At 40.2% G+C, this 27512-nt stretch overlaps 1 protein-coding gene across 2 annotated transcripts in view; it reads left to right on the forward strand.

Annotated features, from left to right (window-relative positions):
- PLD5 (phospholipase D family member 5) overlaps positions 1-27512 on the forward strand; it is a 113710-nt gene that overhangs the window by 61402 nt on the left and 24796 nt on the right. For both annotated transcript variants that reach the window (XM_049830720.1, XM_049830721.1), the window contains one exon: positions 14868-14995. In XM_049830720.1, the coding sequence (XP_049686677.1) occupies positions 14868-14995 (128 nt within the window). The remainder of the gene's footprint in view (positions 1-14867; positions 14996-27512) is intronic.

The following is a 27512-nucleotide window of genomic DNA, read 5'->3' on the forward strand; positions in this document are numbered from 1 at the left end:
GGGCCATCTGAGCTCAGAAAACATTTGTTACGTAGCTGTACTCCCTTTGCAGAAATTTTGGCACCCCATGCTTTCTCTTGTATGTGAAAGCACTAACACTATCTTATCCTGAAAAGAGATGAAGGCTAATGGTCCTACATGGGGGTCCAAAGAAAGCCGGTTAATTTATTGTCGGTGAATTTTGTCTTGTCCGTTCATGTGGTTCCCACAAGTTTCATATCCACTTGAAGCTTGGCTGTCCTCCTAGAACTGTGCCTTGGTCAGTCACAGCAGTCTTGCTGGTATTATTTGGTATATTTTTGATTGCTACTGTTTGCGAGCAGGCTTCAGCCTTCCCAGTGATGGTGTCTTACCTTGTTCAAGTGTTTTTTATGTCATCTAGACTGAAATGCAACTACAAACCTGGGCAGCTCTGAGAAGACCATCGTCTGAAGAGACATGACAGAGACACTTGGATCTCTAATTGTTACGAATTTTTACACAGCCTAATGGTTGGAAAGTAAATTACATTAAGCTTGTTCTAAAGTAATTCAGCTGGAAGAAAAGTTCCCAGAATGGTATGTCTGCGTTACTCTCCATCCTTTCCATCTCTTCTTGCACACTCTTACAGAGTGATTGTCTCTAATGCTTATACTTGAGAACAGAGTGCATTCAGCATCTTTTCCTTCCTTCAGACAGAATATTAACTATATATAGTGTGCAAATATTAGTAGTTATGTAGTGCAGAAATTGACAGTCATTTCGGTGACTCAAAACAGATCCCTGCTCTTCATGCTTTTAATCTCAGTAGTCATGGTTGCATAAAGTGATGGGAAAAATACCAGCAGAGTTATAGGACTACATAATATCTATACTAAGCTTCAAAATCATGTCAGAAGAACGTTATGATGGTTGCTATGTCAAGCTTTCAAAAACAACAGTTCCTAAGGAAAGGGTCACAGCAACTGCTCTCAGCCATAAGACAATGGCAACAGACCGAAGGTCGGCCTTCTGCGCTGCTGGGGTCAGCAGAACCGCACACTTACGGAAGGAGTATAACAACTGAAACAAGTGGAGGATGACATTCGCCTTACTCTGTATATCCTTTTAGCAATTTGTACTTTAGGTACTGCCTTGCCGTGAAGTTCAGCAATCTGTTGTGGTGTTTGGATGAATTTTTTTCCTTTAATTTGTGCAATCGTTTTTTAATCTATTTGTATTTTTGTCATCCACAAAACACTACACGCAGTAGCAATGTATTCTGCAACTTCAGTATCCATATTTCCTCAAAATATTTTTGATTCAATTTATGTAGTTTTACATTTAGCTCTCCTGAGTTAAATTTTACTTTTCTTTTGTTCCTTCCCTCTCTTGCCTTTTCTCTACTTATTGAAGGATACTGTTTTATCTCTAACATTCTTCTTTAGCTTCTCTTTTAACACTCCTTGCATGGTGTCTTGGGAGAGGGGAATTTGGTTTTTCTAATGATATACGTTTATGCTGAGCGTCTACTAAAATGTTTTCTAGTATTGCCAGGAAACCAGTAAAGATTTTTTCTCTTTGGCCTTTGATTTTCTCTTAGCATACATCCTTATGAAGGTCTTCTTTCTCAAATTAAACATGACCAGAATGGGCTTGTGGGATGCAGATGTTGTTACAAAGATAGTGAGCTGGAGTACAGTGTGGTCATCCTTACAGGGGTTTTTTGATAGTTGCAGCTTGAATCAATACTATGCATTGCTCAAAATAAATCAAGAGTAGCTTCTCAGCTTGTGCGTTCTCTAGTTGGTCCATGAAACTATCATTTATGGTATGTAAAAACGTATTCTCTGTATCATGTCTTTTTGTACCATCAAGCAGTTTGTAGTTACGATACAGACTTTAGTTGAATATGACATAATCTTCTTCCCACTGGACTATCAAATTCAATGCACAGGGGTTCTTATGCTTATGTAAGCATGTGTAGGATATTTTATTTCATGATCATTTTCATTGTGTTGTCTCTTCTTTCACTTACTGAACACTGGTCAAGACCTTATCTGGGGACAAACTTGTTTCTTTTTTTTTTTCCTGTGGTATTAATACTGAAATAAGAGTGCTTCATGAATATTCAGGAATAAATGTTCATGACGCTCATAGGAAATGGAGAAATAGCTTAGTTTCCATTTTATAGATGAAGAAATAAGACACAGGTAAGAGCCCAGACATTCACTTACTTGGATGTTAGTTTGTGGCACACAATCTTGCTGGTTTTGTTGGTTTTTTTAAAGGTATTTATCACTGTGTAGCACTTAATATGTATCAGTGTCATTGTGAATAAGATTAGACCCCAAGGGCTCGAGCTAAGTCCTCAGAAAATGACCTATGTGCCAGGCCTGCACTACCCTCTCTCATGCAGAGTGACTTTGTGGAACATCAGCTGTGGGATCCAAATATTCTGGGTAGTTTCAAGCAACCTAAAATAAATATGAGACTATCCTTTTTCTCTTGAATCCTAGCCTTATTCGCTCCATTCATTTTGTCTTTTGTAATGCAGAAGAGAGAGGTCCAACAGCAGCAGTCTTTATTCCAAGGACCTGATCCTCCCCCCCAGCAGAACTATCTCCTGTGCTTCATATGACCCTGTTAATGTCTAAGTACTGCTTTCAGTTTGATCTTTCATTGTTTTCATGCAGGAGTCGCCTGCTTGCCTGTGCATTCACTATACTTCATACCGATACGCAGCCATGTTCACCATCAACTCTTCGTCATTTCCAGTTTATGTGTGTTTTACAGTGCAAATCTGACGGATTTCCCTTTCTGTCTCTTGTCTTGCTGCCCTATGCTCTCATCCCTCAGGCTTTCCTGGGTGTGCATCCAGCTAGCTGCTTCAGATGGGCTTCTGAAGTAATGGTAGCACTTTCTCCTGCAGCTTAGAGCGAGTGTCTTGAAGGGACTGGCACCAAGTCCATGATGTGGTTATTGGGACTAGAAGTGCACATGCTGCCTTCTGGCCTTGCTTTCGTAGGGATCCCAGTGTGCAGCTGCAAGCAGTCCAGTTACGCAGCCCCTGTCCTGTACCCTGCTGCCATCCCAGATGGCTCTGTACTGGTCCACCTCTCTCTCTCAGCGTCCTCGAGCTAATTCTGTCTGTCCTGTGTGGTTTGGAGAAGAAAGAGAAGTCCTACAGACCTGGTTCTCCACTAGTTCAAAATGTCACAGAGGAGTAACATAGCTCTATTCCTGTCCTTCAGAGACAGTTGCTGATATTTGTACTAAAGAAATGAGATGATACTTGTGGTCTAGTCCCTCAGGGACACTAAACCCCTCCGTGACTTCAGTGTGCTGTCACTTCTATTGACTGTATATTGCATGTGTCCTTCACCCAGCTAATAACATAGAATCTGTGGAGTTGTGGTTTCCTTTTATCCTGCTTTCTACATTTCATATAGGCTGTTTGGACGACAGTCTATCTGTGTTAAAAAGCTGCTAACTGACAAGCTATTGATTTGTATCCCCTATGTATCTCCTCAAAGCCAAAGCATTTTTTCCTTACGTGCTTTTTGTTTTTCCTCAGTGCACTGTGTGGATTTTTCTGCTTTTGACGCTGGGGCATGTCCATTTGTCTCTTTAAAATGTCTCCATTTTAATGTATGAAGTATCTGGGTGACCAAACCAGAGTGCTGAAGCCCTCAAAAATGCGTCTGACAGGCTGGTCAGAACAATAACAAATCAAGCATGAGACTCTTCAGTCTGCTACAGCAGAGCTGCAGTGTCTATTCTACATGCTTACTTTTATAAGAGACTGTAAATGTGCCTGGTTCTTTTAAGAACCTTAGACCCATGGTAAGAAACAAAAGCTCAGCATCAGTTGTTGTTTGGGCTAAGAAAGCAAGAAGAAATTCCCAGAGTCCCAATCTGCAACAACCATCAGCAATCTGTCTACCTTTGGGTTGTATATCATGAGTTAAAACCTGCAGGAGTTCTAACACATGCTAAAGAAAATAAAATTAGGACGAAACTGGGCACTCCGAAATTGTGGTTAGCCTTAAAAATCCTAAGAAAAAAACATTTTTTTCCTTTCCACAAATTATTTGTAAAGGCTTGGAGAATATATCATGCTGCCTATGTAGTTAGAGAATAAAGCATGTTCCTCAAGTAACTGGAGAGTGGGGGAGTGAATAACTGAATGAATATATGTGATAAATAAAACAATGAATGAGTGGGCAAGGGCAAGAGTGAAATGATGAATGGAGGATGAAGTGGAAGAGAGTGGAGGAGAGAGAGGAAGAATGATGTGAGGGGAAAGTAGTAAGGAAAATGAAATAAAAGGGAGGAATGAATCAGACGAAAGAGAAGGAGAGACACAGAAAACTAAGTCATTTAGGAAACGATCAGAAAAGAATGCTGACAAAAGGCAAAGCAGGTTCTTGGTGGGCTTATGGCAACATAGATGAAAAGAGAGAAAAATAATTTGAATTGAGATAGTAATGATCTGAAAAAAAAACCAGAAAAGTTAAAGCCTAACTTGGCAGGAGAATAGGACAGGATCAAAGGAAAGAAGTAGGGAAAGATGCTGAGAGGCAAGTGAGAAGAAGTAGTAAAAGGAACTGACTGTGCTGCTGGCAGACTCAAGTTAGTCCTGGCTGTTCCTCTGCTTTGCTTGTATGGCCGTGGCCAGGTCAGCTACTGCTCTTGGCTTTTGGTAGCCTGGAGATAATACTCTAGGGCTGCTCAGAGAATCAGTTAATGGAAGGGGAGAAAAAAAATTCATTTTATTATGGAGGTATTGTAAAATTAAAAAGCAGTAGCTTAGGACCAAATAATACTGCCCTCTGAGGAGGCATGCTCTGTCCTCACGTCTTTGCCTGCCTGGCAGTATGCTTTCTCACTTTCCAGAATTGAGATTTCTACTTCACAGGAAGGAACCAACAGAACCCAAAGCAGAACTATGAATGTCTGAGGACCACATTTTGGGAATGATTGCACAAATGTTGTTATTGCTAGTCAGCGCATTTAGAAGTGCCTGTTGCCAATACTAATGGTTTTAGAATATATAAATACCAGAAGGAAATCAAGTTGACAAGTTAAAAAGGGAGATAGGGATAAATAGTCACTGCATTTTTTGGTAGGGATTTAGCCTTGTTCATTCTTAGAAGGTTGTGATTCTAATTCCTCATGTGTTAAGATGAAAAATTGTCCCTGAATTTTTGGACGTTTCATCTAGGAAGTATATAAACAAACCTAGTGCTTCATAATGCTAATCCAAGAAAAGAAAAGAGTCTTTGAAGGGAGGTGGGGTAAGCAGTGGGTGAGTTTACTAATCTCTCAATTATATTTAAAATAGCTTTCTTTTATAGTAAAAAAGTATGCAATTATGATTACATAAAGAAAGAAAGCCACAATCCAACTTTAGTAATGCTTTTACTGATCGTATTATAGTTTTCCTTTAAGCGGTAATATGCTTTGACGCCTGAATCAACTAAGAAAGAAAATTACTTTTCCCAATCTCTAAAGCAATCACTTTTATAGCTTCATCTAGTAAATGAGCAGCCTACTCTCCAATAATGAAGGGCGAAAAAAATGTGGAAATTTTTTTAAAATATTCTATCAAACTTTGTTGTACACTAGTTATCTTACAGACTCTACTGAATCATCAGACTCACAAAACAGATTTATACTCAGAAAATGCTATTTAGAGGAATGCTGAGTTCTGCTAAGGGGAAAGAATTGAACTGATCATCAGTACTCTCATTATTCAAACTTTTATTCAAAATAATCTATGACTATAGATATGAAATACCTTAAATAGCTCAAAAAGAAGTAAAAAGTAAAGAATACTGATGTCAGAGTCAAGTCAGTGCAAAATGAGGATTTCTCTCGTTTGCTGCATCAGGCAGCAAAACCTGTTAAAAGAGGCACAAAATGTTTGCTACTTTCAATAAAATTATTTGAGGGAAAGGAAAAGCTGTTTGGACCTTTTTAAGTTACACTAAATTCTTATGCACAGACTCAATTTAATTTTTTTGTTTTAAAGATAGTTTGAAAAGGGAGTCCTAAACTTTGTCCCAAACAGTAAGTGTTTTTATAGCATCTACAGTACAGAAATCTCTTACTTCAGAGGCCAAATCCAGGTGAGAAAGCGTAGAGTTGAAGCATGACTGCTTTCCTGACTTGTTTCATGTAATGAACTGTAGTGTTGGCTGCTTGCATTTGTGGGGTACTTGCTTATCAAATATCTCCTGGGTGGCAGCGTGTGCCTCCCAAGGACATGGGAACACGGATATGTCTTTGTTAAGAATAGAATAGACATTTTCCCGTAGAAAATGCAGAATGTAAAATTCTACAGTAACAATTAAAAATCTTAAATAAAATGTCAAATACACACCACAGGGTTTAAGAAAAAGAAGTGGAGAGAGAGAACTATTACAGTGCAAATAATAAAAACCCATGGGGTTAACAAGGTTAATTTACTTTTAAAAAACATGTTGTGATACATTCTGTGTTAGAGAAAGGGGTATTAGGCTTCAAATCCTGTTTCTAAGTACTGGGGGTGGTTAACGTGGGCTGCACTGCATTTTCTGGTTTTCCTTATGGAATTCCAGTGCTTTATGGATTTATGGAAGCCCTCTGTCTTGTGGGTGGAAATGAGAAAGCTACGAGTTTGCTCTGGAAACTGGATTTCTATGTTTGGAAGTACCAGAGGTCTGTAGTCATATGAATTTCTTCCTTGTTTGTGGTCCAAAATTCTCTGCATAGGTTAATTAAACATGCCCACATGTGATTAATCAACTGAGCTACCTGCTATTCGCAGGGAAGCTCAAGTAGAGTGTGCCTGTTCTGTATCTATTCTGTGGGTAAAAGGGAGACCTTTTATCTCTACGCTGTAGTATTTGTCATGGTTTGCCCACCCTGAAATTAAGATGGACCTTTTTTTTTTTTTTTTGTCAGTGAATCAGAAATTATGTGTAGCTGGGTGGGTAAGTATTACAAAGAAAAATTGTCAGGCCTCTCTTTCATCTCTGCTATGACATGGGGTGGGAAACATTTTGGTTATATATTGATTTTTTTCTGCTAAGTAAATCAGAAGGGCTCAGCAGGCAATGCAAAATGTGTTCCTGTGGATGAGAACTCCTATGCTGAACTCTGTCTACAGCAGGGTACTTAGGTGAGAAATCAGTATTTTGATTACTTGGACTAGCAACAAAGGCTAACATCTGACATCTTCAAAGCCACTGTAAGGGCGTATTTAGATGAATGTTACCTTGGGAACTAACTAGCTCCCAAGATACCATTGAAGTTAAACAAGCAACTGAAAGAAATTAATTCTGACCTTTCCTTTGTTCTCAAGAATGTGCCATCCTGCATCCAGCGAGCAAACTCTGCACACATATGAGGATCCCCGGACAGGTCTTTTCTGGATCTTCTGTGTCACCGTGGACCCGTGTGAGCACATGGGAAATGTCATCCCAAGCAAATGCCAGCATTGCCCTCCTATCTGCTTTGTCTGCGTGAGGCAAATGGTTACGCAAGATAAAAGGCAAACAAATACTGGGGCTTGCCACCTGGAATTTCTGAGAGGCCTGATTTTGTGAGGAACGGAGGCTGCGATTATGTGGGCGTACCTTTTAAATGGCAGCACCGGCATAAGCAGTTCCTGCATCTTGTTGCACCCAGCCACAAGCCACCCGTCCCCACACTTGTGCTGTGCCTTCAGCTGTGTCGGAAAAATTCTTTACCGCCACGTGGTGAGCTGGACTAGTGAATTGTTCTACATATAAGACGACCATTTTATTTTTATTTATTTTTAACCTGGATCCATTTACTGATCCAGCTCATTCCTTGGACCCTGAAAAAGCTACTTGGGCACAGCTGAGGAGGTGGTGGAGGGAAGAAGCGTGGCTGAAAATGAGATCTGTTCATGCCACTATTAGTGGGGGGTGTGTGTGGTTTTTTTAATTATGCCAGTTATAATTCTGTAATACTTTGTTTTCAGCCAGAGGGTTGGGTTTTGCAATGCTCATTTCTCACTATTTCTTTTTCTTCCTGCTCTCTCCTGTTCCCACACTCAGCTCTTGGCTTTCTCAGCTGTGTGGACAGAGCAGTTTCTGGGGCTGCGCTGGCTCACAGAAATTATTTTAATCCACTCAATGAGTGAAGAACAAAGCAAAAAACCAGTGGTGAGTGTAGAGGATATTTGTTTTCCCTAATCGTGCAGGACAGAGCCTGACAGCATGCTACAGTCTGCTGGGGAGGGAAGGGAACCGGGTGAGAAGCTGGCTCAGTGCCGGGAGAGGGGGCTGGGAAGCCAGCCGCCAGCAACGGAGACCTCTCTCTCCTCACACCCGCAACTCCGCAGGGAGATCCCTGACTGCAGCCCGTCTGCTCAGGGAAGCTGTCTCGTAGCCGTCTTTCTTCCAGCTCCAGCCAGGCACGGATGCGTGAGCCGGCTGGGGAGCGTGCCAGTGGAGATGAGCAGTGGCAGCACGCAGGAGGCAGAGGGTGTTCTCTGTGTGTTTTCCCTGAACCACCCATGCCACAGCCCCAAGCGCATGAGCCCACCCACTGCAAGTCCAGTGGGTGCTGCAGGCACCCCTGTCTTTGCAGACACAGAGCAGAGGGGGCCCATGGAGCTGCAGTCACAGATTCTTCTCCCGTGCACTGATTTCCTCCAAATTATCTTTGTGTCGGTGACCTCAGATGCTGTAAAATAAGGCAGTAAGCATTGCAGTCATTTTTCATGAAAAATATCTACATCAGAAACAGCCTAATTTTACTACAGGCAGCATTAACTTTGGGGGCTGGTGTTGTTTCGAGAAACTGCGTGTGCGCATAGTTTATGGCTGATTGTAAATTGGGAGTGAGCCGGAATTTCAGAAAGACGACCTTTTTGTCATACAGGTAGTTTGAGTGCTACAGTTTAAGGCAGGCCAAGGTGGTGTGAACGCAAGTTGTCTTGCAAAGGCCTTCTGTGGATTGCTTGGGCTTGTACTAGAACATAATTTCTTTGAGTAACTATGATTTCATTTTTTGTGTGTGTGGCAGTTGCATATGGAGCTGCTAAAAGAAAAGGCAGCAAGATTTTATTGTACACTGTTTTTTTAAAAAAGTACTATGGGCTTAGACTGATGAATAGTACATAATCCCAGAGTGGCAAGACTCAGTCCTGGTATTTTTTAAAAAGGAGAGGGGTGTGTGTGAGGAGCGGAGGGCAACGTAAACAAAACAACTGATTCAAAGTTAAGGTATTACCATCAGAGATTTCCCTAAAAGTCCTTGAGTGTTCTCTCTTTAAAATAAGTCTGTATCATTAATCCTTCTGGGGCCAGGCAGACTTTTAAACTGCATTTCAAAGGCAATACTCCATAAAGAGCACAGAAATAGTAAATGGTCTAGTTTGTGTTTTAATCATTCGGAGACATAGTAAAAATAACTTCGTTGTCAAGTTGTGCATTCCTCTGCTTTTGTGCTTGTCCTCCTCTGAGTGCTGACAGGTCACGCTAATGGGGCTTCTGGAGCAACTCCAGAGTTTTTGCAATCAGGCAAGAAAAAAGCATGAAAATTCCTGGGGAGATGATCCTCTGCCTGGGTCACTTGTGTCTGTCCAATAGGAGACAGCTACTCCGCCACTTGTGAGCAGGGTATGGAAAACTAGATTTTTGTCTTGGTGGAATAAAAATTATTTTTATTCATGGGTGTACTGTGTGCTAAGGTTTGTAATTGAAAACAAATAAAGTGAAAGTGTCTATTGCAAAATGTAGGGAAGGAGACATCCACTTTATATATCTCTACGTGTACACATTCATATCCTAGTGAGCAAATTGTATTTTGAAAAATAAGATTGGGACCTAGGGTTAATAAAGAACCTTTTGTTGATCTTTCTGGGTTAGCACATGATATTAACCACATCTATATTGATCTGAAAACTCAGTTTAGCTGAAAGAATACAGCAGGTCTATGGCACAATGGCAAGTGCCACTTGTGCTGCCTCCCACCCGTGTGGTAGCCCCCCAGAGAGGCCGTGCAAGGTGCTGTGCAGGCTGCTCAAGCACCAGCTGTGCTCAAGTGTGCATGTGCTTGTGAGCTCTAGGTTCATGGTATGGACTAGTTAAGTCTGCTCTTGACTCTGGCTTGAGGCCACCTTCCGAAATGTATAGATCAAAACGTGTATCTTTGTGCGCCAAGTGACTGTCAGCAGTGGGGTGAAGCAAAGAGGCCACAGCTCATATTCTCAGACTCCTTTTTAAAGGTCTTATTACTGGGAGTATTTGCTTGGGAATACACAGAATTAGGAGAGGTAAAAAAACCAGCGCTGTAGGCAAAGCGTATGGACATGGTGATGAGGAGAGTGAAGGGATGGCAAGAATGGGGTAAGCAGAGAAGGGCGCCTGTTCCTACTGTGGCCAGCTTGGTGGTGATGTGGGGAATGGTGGCTGGAAGATGGAGATTGGATGTGGTGCAGGAGCATTTGTCAGGTTCAAACTGCAAATATACAAGAGAGCTGTAAGCAGTGTTGCTTTCACTGGCCAAACTCATTTCATATACTAGTGCTTCCTTGTATCCTGGGGCCCCATCTTCTTTGTGATCCCTCTACAACCTCCCCACTCCCTCATCCTACCAACAGCCCTGCGTAGCTCCCCCTGCCCCAATGTGCTCCCCCTTCCATCACCTGCGGTGCCTCTGCAGCCTGCACTTGACAAGCTCCGTGCTCCCAAAATGGGGAAGGAGAGGCACTGAAAAGCCCCTGTTCATCTCCTCGACCTTTACAACTCTCCCATGCCTAGCAGAGGGTAGCAGACCCCAGCCTGGCTCCGTGACCCTTTCTCCCCAGGGCTCTGCACGATGCACAGTCCCAACGCGTGCTGTCAGACCATGTATCTCCATTTGTCGCCATCCTCTTTGCTGCTGCAGCGCTGTTTCCTACTGCCAGGGCTAATGAGGTCAGGGCTCTTGGTGCTTTTCTGATCCTTGCTCTGCCTGTTGTGAATCACCCGTCACTGTTGCTGCAGTTTCGCCGATACCTCTTTGTGGCTCTCAATCCTTAAATCCTTCCCCTTTCCCATTTTTCTTTCTCTCTGGTTTTAAAAACACTATAGCGAAAGTTGTGAAGACAGAAGGCCAATTTTAGCCGTGGTACAAGCAAATGCAGCTTCTGTTTCTTGGGCGTTATGTTTGCTAACTCCAGAGTGAGTTTAGCCTGTAACTGGTGCTGTTGAAAACTGTTGCAGGCAGAATGTGCATGTTTGCTTTCAAGGCAGCTGTGATAATAGCAGCCTAAACAGTTGCTCTTTCTGGGTCGTCTTTACAAAAATGATTTACCATATCCACTAAAGAGGTGATTTGGCTCAGTGATGTTGCTTCTGTACCAGGACAACCTGGTAATATCCTAGCCCGCTTGCAGGCTTTGGATCCAACGCCTCCTGGTGCACCTTCTGCAGACTGTTGCATAAACCTGGACCTGGAGACCGAGCGGCAGCCCTGTGAGCCCTGGCCTCCCGCAGTCCCCCACGGAGAAGAATCTCCCCGTTTGTGTAGCTGCCTGGTGACCTTGCCGGAGCAGCGGTAGAATCCACAGCTAGCATATGATGCTGCAACACAGGTGTGCCAAGATGCGCTTCTCGATGGCATACAGCTTTTCATGACACAGCGTATATGTGAGGAGCTCTTGATTAAAGTTTCCGGCTAACAGCGTAGTGCTTTGACTCAAACATGTAGGAAAGGTCCTAGCCTTAAGCTCCTGTTCTTCAAGTCAAGCTTGCCCAGTAGCTTTCATATGACACTCTTAGTGGAGTATCTGAGAGCGGGCAGCTAGGCCGAAGAGGAGGTTGCAAGGCTAGAAATGGTAAATACCACTTGCTCGTGCCATCCTTCTTCTTTGGCATTACTTTGGATTTCTTTTAGAAAGGGATGAAAATTAAGTCTTTTTGCAATACTGCTGACATCTTCTGTTTTCTTCCTCCGTTACGAGACAAAGCAAGAGGCCGAGTGGCAGCCTGGCACCTCCTGGGGGCTGTGTTCCCACCACACGGAGAAGGCCCAGGCTCTCAACGGCCGGGTCCCCTCTCTTCTTCCCAGACTGCACCGGTCATCTCCCTTATACAGAGTGCAAAACCATTCCACCTAGAAGAAAAAGTACGCAGAGAAACGTCTGTTACTTAAAGCATGCTTTGATCCCTACAGTGGTCTTTTTTTCCTGCAGAAAGAGGGCAATCTGGCCCAACCTTTAGAATGCACAATTTTATGGGACAGGAAAATCTACTTGAGTTTTAAGTGACAGCGCTGGTTTTCTCTAAAGATCTCACCCTGCAGTTTAATCTTCACTGAAACAAAATTGTTAGATTTATTTTTTAAAAATCTGGCATCTGTATTAGCAATCAAGCTTACAAATTGTGCCTTGTGGTTGAACTCGGTAGACCCACAGCTTTGTGTAATTGAGACTGCAGCATGATAAAGAGTTCTGTTATGGCTTCACGTATTGATCCATCCAATTTAATTTCCTCATGGGACGTGGACCACGCTAGGGATGATGGATTGTGCTGAAGGCCAGATAAGCCTATTTTAACAAAACATCTCAAGGGCTTCTGGAACAGAGGCAATTATCAATACTGATGCATGTTTCCTTTCATCAGAAGGTAAGAGCTCATTAATAGGCTGCACAGCAGCTGCTGTTTGCAACACATGACTTTTAAAAATTGACTTGGAGATACTGTTTCCTCAGCCTTATGAGTTAGCTGTTTCCAGAAAGAAAAGAAATTGGGTTCCAGGGTTTGATTTTAATGGTATGTGTGATAGCAGTATCTCCTGCACTGCTATATTCACTATTTTGGTAACTGAAGCCTAGATTGTATTTTAGAGTGATAGTCCCCTCCCACTGCTTATGCCCATGTCTAAACTGCCCATGCCCACAAATCCTGGTGTTTTACAACTTTTGAACTTTGTGTCAGGTTAGTGACGATGTCTGCTATTTTTAATGTTAGTATTTCTGGTTAAATAGTCTCCTGCTGTAACTCTGGCAATCAGCTTTTTTGCTCAACATTGGAAATTTCAAAAATGATTTTAAAACAATGTTTATTTTAGGCTCTCAGTTATGAGAAGGAAGCTCATTGTTGCTTCCAACTGTTTTACCTTTCCTACACAAAAATCCTAACATTTCATTTATAAGCTATTTGATGTAGGTGTGTTGTGGGTGTTAAATTCATACTGCTATTTAATGTTGCAGATTGGATGTATGGAAAGAAAACATGATCAAGGCAAACCGCTATGTTAAACTTGATTTTAAACACAGTTTTCAGATAAGCAGCTAGAAGTTTAGCGCCTTACAGAATTGTTTTCCTTAGCTAGCAGGAGTTACTTTTGTTTTGTTTATTCATCAGAAAACAATTTAAACCATTTAACACCTGCTCTAGTGTTTTGTGATTTCTTTTCCATTTCACACACATTATCTCATTAATTAGCACAGTTCTGCTCATTAATGCATGGATTGAAAGTCAGCAGCAACACGTTCCAAGGAAAATTGGAAAATACCATTGTTTCTAAGCATGGATGAATGTGGATAGGTGATACCTAGAAAAAAAATGGAAAGGTAACTGGGTTGCAGCAAATATAATTGTATAATGAACCAAATTCTGTAATTTGCTCAAAATCCTATGTCACATGTTTGGTGCTTCATGAAAAGTGGTACCTTACCTGATTTTTCTTCTTTTCTTATGTTTGAACTTCTAGAATCATTTGTACAATTGAGAAATACAGTTTTCATAATAAAAAAGAAATATTTAGCACTGCTGACTGTTCCTTAAAATTGCCAGTCAAGTGTTTCTTAGGAGGTCAGAAATAGGAAGTTAGATGAAATGTATTTTAGTTCTCCGGGTATCCTGCAATTCTTTTGAAGTTGTAACTCATATCCAACCATTACTGGAATTCAAGGTACTGAATATCCCATGAATGTTTAATGGGAGATGGCTGGTACCATTACTGCCCTCCAGGCTGCTGTTTACTGTTGCTTCTCTTTCCCAGTTACTGTCATAACTAAAATGTGAAGATGAGTGGGTTACTTTAAACTACCTTTAGCAATGATTAATTCAGATTAATCACCTAACTTTACAAACACTGGAGCACTAAAAGAACAATAATGACATGAGAAATCCCCTAAACTCACCTAATATTAAGTATATTCTGGATTTAGTCCTGCAAACATACTGACAGGGCCAATCCAGACATTCCTACTGATGGGATGGAGCCAATGCGCTTTTACCTGACACGTAGCTCCTTTGATTTCAGTGGCCTATAATCCTTATTAAAGCGGTGCAGTTCAAAGTGGTAGGTTGAATGTCACAGATTAGCAGGATTAAGAGCATTTTCAGCATACTTTAGGCCTTTGCTTACTTCCTCACTCCTTAATTCTCCACCTGTGTTCCTCTTGTCGGGGTCTGCTCCATGCAACAGCCCACTGTAGCCTACCTGCTCGAACCATTGCACAGGGCAAAAGAACAGAGGCTGCTTTTCAGGAAGGGGTTGTAACTGGGTTCATACTTTAAAGGTCATTATTACAATATGTAGCAGGTTTGAGTTATAGAACAGACCTTTAAAAATAAATTATTTTGAGGAACATACAGTGCTGGAAGAAAATAGCAATTATTTTGTTCTAAAACGGAAGAAAAATAAGTAAACAGTATAATACATGGGAATGTTCCCTATACCTGCTTTTCTGGAATCTATGATAATTAAGGTTTTAAATAGTGGGACAGTAACGCTGTTTATCATTGATTTTAAAAACTAATGGTATGTTTAATCACATCCCTCACCAGTTTTGGAAGCTGAGGCCCTGAAATGTGAAGTAGTTTCTTTTTACAATAATGTAAATTATGTGATTTTAAACAGTGCTATTTATTATTTTATCCTTAAATCTCTAGGTGCTGAAGTGTTGTATATGAACATGTCAGCATATAATGAAGGTCGGCTTCAGTCATCTTTCTGGATTGTTGATAAACAGCACGTGTACATTGGAAGTGCCAGCCTAGACTGGAGATCACTGGGACAGGTAATTTAATTGAAAAAGTAATCCTATACCCTTTGAGGGTATAATGAGGAAAAAAAATAATGTTTTGAGGCCAGCAAGTGGAGATGGATAGCTTTCTTCTTCTGATAGTTTGCTGGCAAAAGTGCCAGCATCAAAAACCGTGCTGTCATGGTTTTCATGACTTTTCTGTTCTTCTGTGTTGGCAAAAAGTATATTACTATAAATTTTACTTCTTTTCATTGGAATAGCTTTCCTCAACAGCTATTCTTTGGGTTAAATTTCAAAATTTTGATTGCCTTTATTGATTTCTGTGAAGATTTTGTTGTTTGAAGAGTGTAAGTTGTAGTTTACTTATTAAAAAAAAAAAAAAAGTTGAGCAAACCTGTTGGAAAACAAAGTGCTATGGAAACTCCGTGGTAATGTCATAAGCATGACCTAGTCTCTCTCATCTGCCATGTAAATAAGCAAAAGCAAAATTTGGAAAATCTTCCAAATGGATAGTAGTTATTATCCTGAAATACCCACTGTCTTTGGGGAGGGAGAGATTTATAGGTACAGAAAGTCAAATAGCATAATGTTTTTGAAGACTGTATGTATTAGAGAGAATTACATATTTTGATTCCTCATGAACATGAGAGTTGAGAGGCTAAGGCCTCTGCCAACAACCAGTATTGAGGACTGTCCACAGTCTGTGACGGTTTTTAAGAAGTAATTCATCAGTAATGAAGCTTCTTGTAGATATCTGTAGCTTTTTTCTTTCGGCAACAGTCTCAGGATTATTAATGGATGTCATGTTCACTTTTGTTACATACCACTGACTGTGTGAGGCTGCTGTTGGTCATACTTATGGAGTGGAACCTGTGCTTTTAGATCTTGGTAACTGAAATGCACAATAGGGGTGAAAAAAGAAGCAGTCCTGGGTAGTTATCAGTTGCAGCAAAAAAGCTTCCATTCTAAATATGAGCAGAATCTCAGAAACACATGAATAATTTTGAATATAGGTTCTAATGATTTCGTAAAGAAGGTGGCGTGTGTTGGTTGTGTTGAAGTTTCAAGGTTTCTTTTGAGCAAAGAAACTGAAAGTCTGAATAAAAACAAAGCAACCATTTTAGTAAAGAAAGAGTCAATAAATACATTTTTGCTGTTCCTATGTGTATTCATTTATTTAGAAGGAAACTTGGAATGTTTACAAAGGGATATGGAAAACTGGTAGAAAAGAGGATGTTGCTAGCAAACCAGAGAAAGCCTTGGCCAAGACGATGTTGTATTTTTAGTCAATGTAAGAACATACAGTTTGGGCTTTTGGGCAGTTTAGGAATTAAATGTTTATACCTTGTCTGTGTCTCATGAGCTAAACTGCTTGTATGTCATAACAAAATAGCTCTTCACAGAACTATTGAGCTTATAAATAGTTTAGCTTTGAAGCCTCTTCTGATTGTTTTGAGCACTGGTGAAAATAATAAATGCAGAGGAAAGAAGCACATCTACCATACAAATTATTCTATTATTATATTTAATGTTTTTGTGATCTTCATCACAGATGCTACAATTCCTTATAGATTTGGTCTTCTCATACTGAAGTAAATCTTAACTCTTGTAACCTACCTACGTTAAACTTTGATGCCAGTTCTTTGTGGGCCAGTGTTTCAAATGTGATTCCTCACTGTTAATTTTATCATTGCCTTTTCTGCATGCATTTGGACTTTTTTTCATCTTATTGTCATATAACAATATATTTTTATATGTAGTGACAAAATGAAGCTCAGAAGAATATTTGTACAGAGCAAAAAGAAATCTTTCTGAATTGCAGTTAAAGAGAATCTGCTTTCAATTAGCTGAGAAATGTACACTGGGGTTTCAGAAGAGCCGAAGGAAATTAGACTCCTGGCTCCTGTTGACATCAGATATGAGTATCCAGTTCCCTTACCCCAGAGTTACAGGTTAATAAATCAGGGCAACTGTCAAAGACATCTGATATGCAGTCCTGAAATAATAATCTGTCTTGAAATTTTCTTTGCACATAAGAGGCAAAATATGCACAGAACTCTTGTCATTTTATTCTGAGTGTTTTCCTCAAGGACAACGCTTTGCACACACATGGGACCTAATCTTAAAACGCACGGTGAGCCAAACCCTCACTGGGGAAACACATCTCCCACAGGTTCTCATTATCAGAGTCCCGGTGTAGCTGCAATGAGGGATCAGGTCCCCCTTCCCCTTGCCCTAAATGGGTAAGGACGGAGTTTAACTGGGAAATAGCGGAGCAGCTAGTGCCAGGCCTGTCCAGACCCATGCCCGTGCCCTTGCCCTTGCCCCGCCTGCAGTAGCGGGGTAGGGCTTCTCAGTTTTGCAGCGGGAGGCAGGGAGCTTGCTGCAGATGCCACTGCGTGTTTCCTGTTATATGCTAGTTTACCTGCAGGGAAAGGACTGTGAAAAGGCAGACTGGGCTGTTGATTAGTCACATATGGTCTCTTTAAAAGCTCATGCAACTTTTAGAGTAACAGAACGTGTGGTTATTGAATCGGCAAACCACTTTGGGCAGTATTACTAGATCTTGACAGCAAATCACAGAATAAAGTAGGTCTATGCTATTCTAGAAACATATGGTACTTTGGCCTATCAAGCACAGCAGTTGTCTTCTCACTTAAACAAAACATCCAGTATGAGTCAGTCACCTTGTAGCTAACAATGTCTTGTTATTCAGCAGCACAGTTCCAGTGTAAATTACGTAAGTGCATCTAGTTACGCACCTAATAATATCTAAAATGCAATGAAAGGCTTAAGATTTTAACTGTGCATCACTGTCATATCTTTTCACATGCCTTCCCCTGTCTTTTCTACGTGCATGTTTATTCCTTCCTCTGTACTGAACCTTTGCATATGTTCAGGCCAGTACACTGCGTAATTCATACAGGAGTACCTACCTGCTTCACTGGTGTGGCAGTTGCACTAGAGGTGCAGCAGGTCTCTACAGTATTTCACCCTGTATACTCTGGCTATAGTCCCAGAGCCTTCCTACCTCTTGCTTGCTAGGGGTCTAAAGATGTAGAAACACTTCTGTGACATAGCAGTACAGAGCATTTAACATACAGCAGCTCAGCATACTAGAGAATATTTATGCAAGGTTACTGTGGTAGATATAACTGGATTTTATTGCTGTGTTGTCCCTTTGCAGGGGGATTAAAAAAAAAAAAAATTGTGTTAGCATAAATCTTCTCTTGGAAACCTGAGTCTAAGGCTGAAACAGCAATTTAACTTTTAACAGCTCCTTAGAAAACAATATCAGGACTTATGTGTCCAAAGGTGTCAGCTTTGTTTTTACAATCTTTGTGGAGAATTCTTCTCTACTTTTATAAGCTGGTCACTAGAAATCAATCTCATATAAGGCTTACTGAGTTTTGTTGCCATTTTCTTGACTTGCCAACACTGACAAGAAGCAATACAAGTATTTCCTTTAAAAGTAAATTTTCTGCATTAAGGAGAGATTTTTGTATGCTGCATATATTACTTAGGGAATAACCTTTAAAGTTGCATATATCCTTGTGCCTTCGCTGTCAAAGTTTTAATACTTGCCAGAGTCTAAGCTTTGAAATTACGGGCAAGGCTGACAGCACTTCATTACTTTTCAAGGAAAACTGTGTTTCAGTTAGGTTGCAAGTTTGCCAAAACTCTAATAGTTTTGGCTGAAATCATCTATGCCAGCTATCTGCTTCAGTCTGAAATCAAACCCCACAGGCAAATGAAAAATACTGTTTAGACTCCGTAAAACACTCTGTAAAAAATTAGATGTTTTTTCATTCATAGTGAAATATTTTGATCTTTTGGTCTAGATTTTGTGTCAGGGATGCATCTTTTTCTGTTCTTATCAATATATGGCAAATGTTGCCCAATTACATAACCTATTGAAAATTCTGGGTTATGAACAGCCAGAGTTTTTACCACTTTCTTAGACAGGTACTGCTTTCTTAGATACAGTAAGCTGTGTACAATTTTATCAGTGAAATAATCTTCCTGCTGATCTAGTTTCTTTCTGGTAAATTTTTATAAACTGATAAAATGGTGCCAAAACTATATAAAAAAAGTCTTATAGGTTTACCAGCATGATGAAAGACATCTGGAGAGATGGTCTCTTGTTCTTTGTAGTGCCATTCTGCCTTCAAAATGTGATTTTGGGGGGGTACTAGAAAAGGAAAACTATGAAGATAAGATTTTAAATCACTTTATTTCATATAGAAGATCTATATGATCAGCTGTATAATTTCCATCTTCCACTTCACTGACATGCATTCAGTAATGGGTGCAATTGATAAAGTATGTTCCCAGGCTCTCACCTACTAAGAAGTTAGTCTTGTAACCATTGAACAAGCCAAGCACCACCTTTGGGCCATAGCTGTGCAACCTACTTCAGTACATACTTAAGATAATGACATGTTGAAGTCTGTTTTTATTCAGCAAAATACGTGCATCTATGTTAAAATGTTTGGCTGAAAAAGGATTCGCTCAAACAGGCCTAAAATTAGGTACATATACCGATTAATTTTTGCCTGTGTTTTGAACTAATAACAGTTGAGGTGGCCATGGTGTATTCTAGTTTCTAGTTCCTTGACCAGGTAGCTTATTAATGTCCTTAAATAAAATAAATCAGTTATATAAAACTGTTATAATTCGTAACATTAATGCAGAGCCAGAGCTAACAAAAAGCGTCATATATTTCTTTTGTTCCATGACTCCCTCCAATCGTTCCAGCAAAGCCTGAAAACGCATTTAGCTCCTTAATTCTGTTAAGAAGCGTGAGGTTTGTAGTACAGACAGAACCTTTAATCAGCTCAAGAAACAATTCTGGAGCTCTTCATACTAACATTTTTGGAAAAGTTTTATTCAGACATGAATAATTGAATTCAGTGGGCAAACAACTGTAATGGATTAGTTGAACCACTTCAGAAAAATACATTTATGTGCAACAAATAATCAGCCCTGGGGAAATTCTATTACTGAAAATTATTGAAACAACTAAAGCTAATCCGATTGTCTTCACTGGAAGTGGAATCAGGCTAATATTAAATACTCTTGTAGGCAAAAAAAAAAAAAAGCTTAAATAATGAATACTAACAGGTAGCAGCTAGTTGGGCGTATGTGGGGGGGTTAGTGTCCAAATTTGAACGTTCAAGGTCTCAAAGCAGGAGCCTGCTGCTTCCTCCCTGTAATTGGTGGAGCCTGACTGTAAACACCTGGACTAAATGAAGGTGGCATGTCTGGAGTCCTCCCGCTACTGAAGAGACATGAGACAGAACCACCAGTTAGCAGGCTGCTCATGCCTTGTCCTTATGCATGGAAACTGTTTAGAATGAGGAAATAGTGAGTCTTGGCATGCCAGAAAATAAGGGGTGCCGCAAAGGAGCGGTCTTGGAAAAAGGAAGGGGACCCAAACAGAAGGTGAAGTTCCTGGCTGGAGGAAAGATCCTGGAAGTGGAGGAGATCCTGGAGATCAGGGAACTGTGAGGAGATGGAAGCCAGGGAATGCACCAAGGACACTGCCTGGTGATGCCCGAGACTGGAAATGGTGAGCAGCCACGCAGCAGGGATGGACCTGACTTTTTGCCCGAGCATCCTGGGCCAGCAGCCACCTCCTTGCAGGGGTGGAAGGTATGGATGGAACGTGTGAAAGATAATCAAGTAGTTGCAAAAGCTCTCATCTTGTTCGTTCTTAAACAAACCCCAGTATCCAGATCCACTACGGGTAGTCATTTACTCTATCTTGCCTGTGACATCTTAAAAGAATTATCTCAAAAATTCCTACTTAAATTTTGGCTCAGCTGATGTCAAGGAAAAGTTCCTAAGCAGACCCATGATTTTCTCTCTTAGTTAACTGTGTAAAAACTGCTAGCAGAGGATTTTTCTTTTTAAGATGCTTCTCAAGTCCATGTATTTTCCGGATTGTTCATTCTTCTGACTCTTTTTTTTAAACTCAGACCGGTTTAAGCTGAATGGCTGTAAGATGTTATTTTTTAAGGACAAAACCCCAACCATGTGAACTTGCTCTCATTTTCCCATTTATTTTACATGTCTGTTGGATTCTTTGTGTGATTTGTTTCATCAATACAAAGTAAGACTTCAGAAAGGCATTTGATTTCTCTTCTTAAAAATCCATCAGTTGGAGGACTGGAAAAATAATACCTGATGTCTTCACCTATGTATTTATTTATGAAGACATACTAATTTTTGGTAAATTAGGCTTGGTCTTATAAGTAGAATTTTTTGACCTTGCTTCATTCATGAAATAAATTTGGGCAGTCTTTTGAATAGTAGAAGTTTATCTAATCATCTGTGTTGCAAAGAATCAATGATTTGTTCTTGCTGACTCTCGGTAGTGCCTCGGAGCACTTTCTAAAGTGTCCCATGTGACGGCTGGCTATCTGACAGGACTACTAAACAACAGTGTTTCCTTTCCAGGCAGTTTCCTCTCCATCCTCCTCTTACTCTCTTGTTGTAAGTTACAAGTTAAAAACTGCTGATTGTATCTACATAATTTAAGGTAATTAGAACATTAGATAAACTGTCCCAACACTGCTTATCAGGCTGGAAACAGCGACCTGTTTTATCTGAGGAGTTAGTTTTTTAATTGATGCACTAAGATGTTAAATAAATGTGCAAGAGTGCCAAAATACTGTAGAAGGTGAGACATGTGACAGTGCATGAACGAGAAACTCTCTGTGGGCTACTTTTTCATTATGATTATTATTATGTAAAACATACTTGTCTCTTTAGGATTGACTCCTACAGTACATGAAAGTTGTAGCAATTATGAATTATCAATTACATTTGAAGAATAAGAAATAAAATGCCCAATTCATTTACTCTCTTAATAATTCAGTTGAATCAACAGTCAAATTAGCTATGTGAGATCTTAAGAGAGCTATAAGGATTATTCAAAAAAGGTTTATTAAGCATCTGTAGATACAGTAGATAAAGTTATGATTTTTATGATAAATATGAATAATCTAGCGCTTACTTACAGTGAAAGTATATTGGATTCTGGATTTTCTGAAATTAAGAACCTATAGACATTAGGAAAAAAAGGGGGGAAAAAAACCCCAACCAAAAAAACCCCAACCAAAAAACCCAGTTGGTCAAAAGATTACTTTTATTGCATGTGTCAATTTTAAGTACAAACTGATGAGCCAGTATTTTATTTGGTTTAGTACGAGTTAGTTTTTTGGACTTAGCTACAGGAAGGCTTGCAGCAGGATGGCTCCAGGAGCGCTTGGAATGTTGCTGCGTGTCTTGCCTGTTACCACCAGACAGGACAGAACTGGATTGAGAGATACTGGGGGTTGCAATTTAGTTGCTCAGGCTCTCCTCCTTACAGCATAGAAAAAAGATGACAAAAGCAGCAGTTAGAATTCTTCTCTACCACCTTCTCCTCCTCTTGGTCTCCTGTGACAAAAAGGCTGATAAAACCTAACCTGTTTTCCTTCCTATTCTGAGATAACGAGAGTTGGGAGATGAATGTGATATCCCAGGTATTGAAAGCTGCATCTAAAAGGGCAGTCTGGGGGGAAATTTGGGATTATGGGAATATTGGAGGAGCAACCCTTTGATTGCTTATGGGGAGTAAAAGCAATTGGAAGGAATCCATGTGGTTCTTTACTCAAAAGTCTCACCCCAATGATATTGAGGAGATGCGTGTGGAGGAGTCACAGCTCGAAGGCCGCACTTGGAGAGTGACAAAACTCATCCTGGGATTATTCCTTCTTCTCTTGGTCTCCGTTTCTGGGGACACAGATCCAAATCAAAACTTTCCCAAAATTCAGGAAGCCCTGGAATGCTGCCAGGAGCAAATGCAACCCATGCTTCTTTTTATGTATCTCTCTCAGGGAAAGGGGAACGATAATTTCCTCAAAGTATACCCTTGAACACTGTAGTTTCTATTTATTTGTGTGATCAAAATTGTCTTCCCATAAAACCAATATGTAATAAATACGGGACTTCTACATACCTCAAACAACATCAAGATGATCTCATTTGTTTCCAGTTTCCCCAAAATCTTGCTATAGCGGAGCCACTTCTTCAAACTGATCACTGAGACAGGATCAGCACATTTGGAAATTCTGTTAATGACAGTTGCATCCTATCTTTACAGAACTGCGTAGAGCAAAAAGCACACTATAATCAGTCATTTTTTTTGAACTTTTATCTAAATGAGTCTCTTGAAGTTATGTAATGGCACGTCTGGTCCTTTTGAGATAAGATACTTCGACAGTTAGTGGAATTACATCTTTTCGCTCAAGCAAAAGTTGTATTGAGAGTTTCCATTTGATATAATGTTGTTCTAATATGAACTACAGTTATGTCCCTAATGTGCACTTTAGACCATTGCCAATCCTTGCCAGCTTCTTCTAATAATTTGCTTAATTTTCTTACTGTCCCAGTGGTGTTCAGTATCATATCGCCATTAGTAAACTGAGCAGTCTCAAGTGTCCTATAACATGAAACAAGGCTCTTTCAACTTCGTCATCTGCCAAGGTTCAATCAAGCTCAGAAGGTTAAATGTTAGACCGAAAAAACACACAACATAATACCAGTATATTCTATCTGAATTCATATTTCTGTCTTAAATAATATCTCATACACAACAGAAAACATCTGCTTCTAAAAAGCTGTGATATATTGTTAGCCGTGTGATCCAATCGTTAAAAAAAACTCATGCTGCTAATCTGATTTATTTCAATGGGATTACTTCCAGAACTAGCTAATATTATAAAGATAACATGAAAGTGCAACCCAGATCTTCAAGCATAGGTGAATCAGTCAAGATGTGAAGAAAACAGGTCTAAGTAGATATTACAGAGCCGTATTGACAATTAAATACCTTTTTTTGTGTTTTTATTTCTCACTGCGCAGAAAGCTAGTTGTATTGTTAAAAATCTGCTGTGATGCTATTACAGCTTGTCCTTCAAAAGACAGGCTGAAAATATATTTATTATTTTCACTAAGAGCTTTTGGCTAGGGTCTCCCTCTTTGACCAAATCTAGAGCAGTTTGATGATTGTTACCTGTCTCCAAAACAGCGGGTGTAAAGTTCATATTTTTGGAAGTCTGATGTTTTGTTTTATTCTTTAAGAGACAGGCACATCCAGTAAATCGGGACAGTCAGTATTGTCCATTAGGCTTGCTCTGCTTGAAATTTATTATCTGACCATCTAGTATTTACAAATGAATCTCAGCGAAGCAAATGGGCTGTTTGTCTCTGGCTAGCATGGCTGTGCACTGCTAACAGAGGGTTGGTTAAAGCCGGATGGGAACAGGGGTAACGTGGCTGCTCCGCTTGTGTTCTGCATGTACTTCTGTTACTGCCTCTTGGTTCCTCCTTACTCCTGTGGGCTCCTGGTTTTGTGATCTCATGATTGAAAACAGCATGGGGCTGTATATTCACCTTGCACTTGGAGCCAAAAAGACTTCTCATGCCCCTCCCCAGTTTGGCTAGTTTCTCTAGATGCAGAGCCAATTCCCAGCTCCGAGGTGCTGGGAAGCTATTCCTGTTTATCGTACTTCTCCCACTGTTGTGCTCCGTTCTCACATGCATCATCCACATTGTGTGTTTGTATTTAGAGTAAGAGAGGGAAAAATACAGCTTGCTGCGTATTTTATTTGATTTCTGTTGGCTGTAGGAATGTGCTCATTACTCTGACCTCTGAAATTACAGATCTATTTTCTTCTCATCATTTTTTTTTTCAGTTGCTGTGAAAGTTCTGTAGAACAGGTTTACCTACCACTGGAGTAATCAGTAATAAATTGTAAATCAATAAATAATAAGCCTGCAGACCAAAATGATGGAATATCTGGTTTGAAAGATAAACTCCTTTCCAAAGTAACATGGAATATTCAGGTAGTTGGATCTCCACAGTCCAAAGGAAAAGAGAAAGTTCTTTCTTCAGTAAAACTAACCTCTCAATCCTTTGCCAGCTTTTTAATACTTGCTATGCCATCACTACATCTTAAATAATTAAGAGTCATAGAAGATGTTGCAAAGAGTGTGTCTGGTTCTGGTTTATGAGTGGTCCCTCAGATACCTGACAAATATCAGTGCATTCAGATTATCAGACTCGAGAGTTTTGGGTGGGTTCTGGAAGCGTTTAGGAAACTGGAGGCACGCAGGAATTTGGTGGCAGAACACACACTGTACACCACTGCACAGAGGATAGAAAATCATCCATACAAGTGTGTGCAAAACCAGAGACAGCTTTAAAGACCCCTACTGCTATCTTGAAGCAAACAGGCAGGCACTGTGGTGAACAGGCAGCACTGCTGAGATGTGCTTGCATGAGTCCGTGGCCTAGAGATAAGACTCAGTAGCCTAACAGTTAAGTTATTGAAATTTGTAAAAACTGTCTGAGACGATCTCCCAGAAACTGCATCACAAATAGTGTACCAGGCAGCTGTCTTGCCTTCAAAAAACAACAACAAAAAAAAAATAAAAAAAAAAGTCATTGGTCACAGTGATGAGAATGGTTTCCAGGCACACCTCTGTAAGGCCTGTCTGCAGTGATCAGTAAAGCAGAAGGACTTGATTTGTATTTATAGATCCTCCAACCAATTGCACTTTTAAGTCCTGTAGTTTCATTTGTGTCATGTTCATTAAGAAACCCTGAAATAGTAAGACATGCTGAGACAGCAATGTGTATTAATGCAGGGGCTGCACTAGAATGGTTTTATGGTTTCTTCACCAGAGCTGGCTTGCAGACAGCCTGCACAAAGTGGAGGCAGCAGAACTTGACCTGTTTGCACCCATCTGTCCTGCCCACTGCTGTTCTCAAGTCCAAGCCAGGTTGCATGGACCGGGCAAAAGTGTTTGTGCTGCACTTCTGTGCCAGAGCCTACCGCCGAGTTCAGCAGCTAAGGGTTAGGCCAGTGTGGCCTTTTGCAATCATAGAATCATTTAGGTTGAAAAAGACTCTTAAGATCATGAGTCCAACCGTTAATCATTTTGTTTGTCCTAGACAACAATACAGGCCATATCGTCTGATCCAGGGGTTCCAGCATCTGGCTCAGCAGCTGGTGGTAGAGTCTTAAATAATCAGTAAACTTACATGGATGTAAAAAAGGCAGTAAATCCACTACTTCCCCCAAAAATGTGATTTATGTTGTGCTGAAAGAGGACTTGTTCATTAAAACCCAGCTGAATCTCAGAGGGGGAGCTAATGCACCACAGTCTATTCTGTCATCTCCCACAAGAACTTGCTGGCAACTAATCTTGGTCAGTGACGTTAATGAATGGAGGCAGATTCCTCTCAGAAGGATTTAGTTATTAGCATACCCCATCAGATCAGCCTTGTTCAACTAAACAATTAAAATAACAACATTAAAATAATCATGAAAGCGTATTCCCAATATGTGGTTCCACCCACGCACACACACTTTGATACTGCACAGACGAGAGTTTCCTTCCAGATAAATACCTTCATTCAGAACTGCCTCAACTCCAAAAGGTTCCCAAATGCAGCAGCCCAGTCACTTCCCACTTTAACAGTTGAATCCTTTCATGGAAAACTGGATTTAGTATGGTCCTGTGAAAAAGACATACAGTAAATCAGGCTGACATATCGTGCCATAAATCTCCATGAGTCAGGGCAAGGAAGGACAATCATTTCAGTCGTTCTACGAAAAGAATAATGGTTCTGCAGTTCAGTGTAAAATCTCATCTTTCTATATCCATAAGTCATCAAGCAGAACAAAACCGATTCTGACAAAGCAATCCTTCCATATGAATGTGCAGAATTAATGGCATTACTAAACCTTTTCAGATTTTGATATTGTCATCATAAGCATCAAGGCCTAGTTTGAGAGTCATCATGCAGTCACCTTTCTTAACTTTGCTAAGTAGTAGTGACTTTTGGCAGTCACCAGAACAGTGAAATCACTGATGGTTGCCTGGAACTGCTCAGTGGCAAGCTATTAATCCTTGCTTGAGGGAGGTGTATTAGGCAGGCAGCGCGTGCAAACAGAAATGTCAAGTGTATCTTCAGAAAAATGCAGAAGTCACGAGAACCCCTGTATTGGACAGTCAAGTTTTTCTAATCAGTATAATGACTTATTAGGTATTTCTTCCAAATTTAATGGTATGGTAGATTTCTATGATGGGGAAGCAAATCATCTTCTAAGTAGATCTGCAGCATAGGTACAGAACCTACATATGCTATATATATACACACCATGAACATATGCTACAGTTTCATGATGTGTGTTCTCTTAAATGTATAGAAAACACCTTTTATCATCTTTGTGACTTATATTTTATTACCTTCAACTCTGTATGCGCAGTAACAAAGAACTCAGTTTAAACAGAAATTGAGAAATAAATTTGATCTACTTTTAAGACTGCAAGTTAGTGTTTAAGGTGAATTGGAATAACATGTTCTCAGGTATCTTTTCAGATATTTCTTTCCTTATCCTATAAAGTTAAAGAGATTATTACCCAATATTGCAGATGGAAATGGCATCAAGCCTTAAAGTTGTCTCACGCTTGTTCTATGTGGGTTTTT

Source organism: Accipiter gentilis, chromosome 28 (assembly GCF_929443795.1).
Source record: "Accipiter gentilis chromosome 28, bAccGen1.1, whole genome shotgun sequence".
In the NCBI taxonomy this organism is placed as follows: domain Eukaryota; kingdom Metazoa; phylum Chordata; class Aves; order Accipitriformes; family Accipitridae; genus Astur; species Astur gentilis.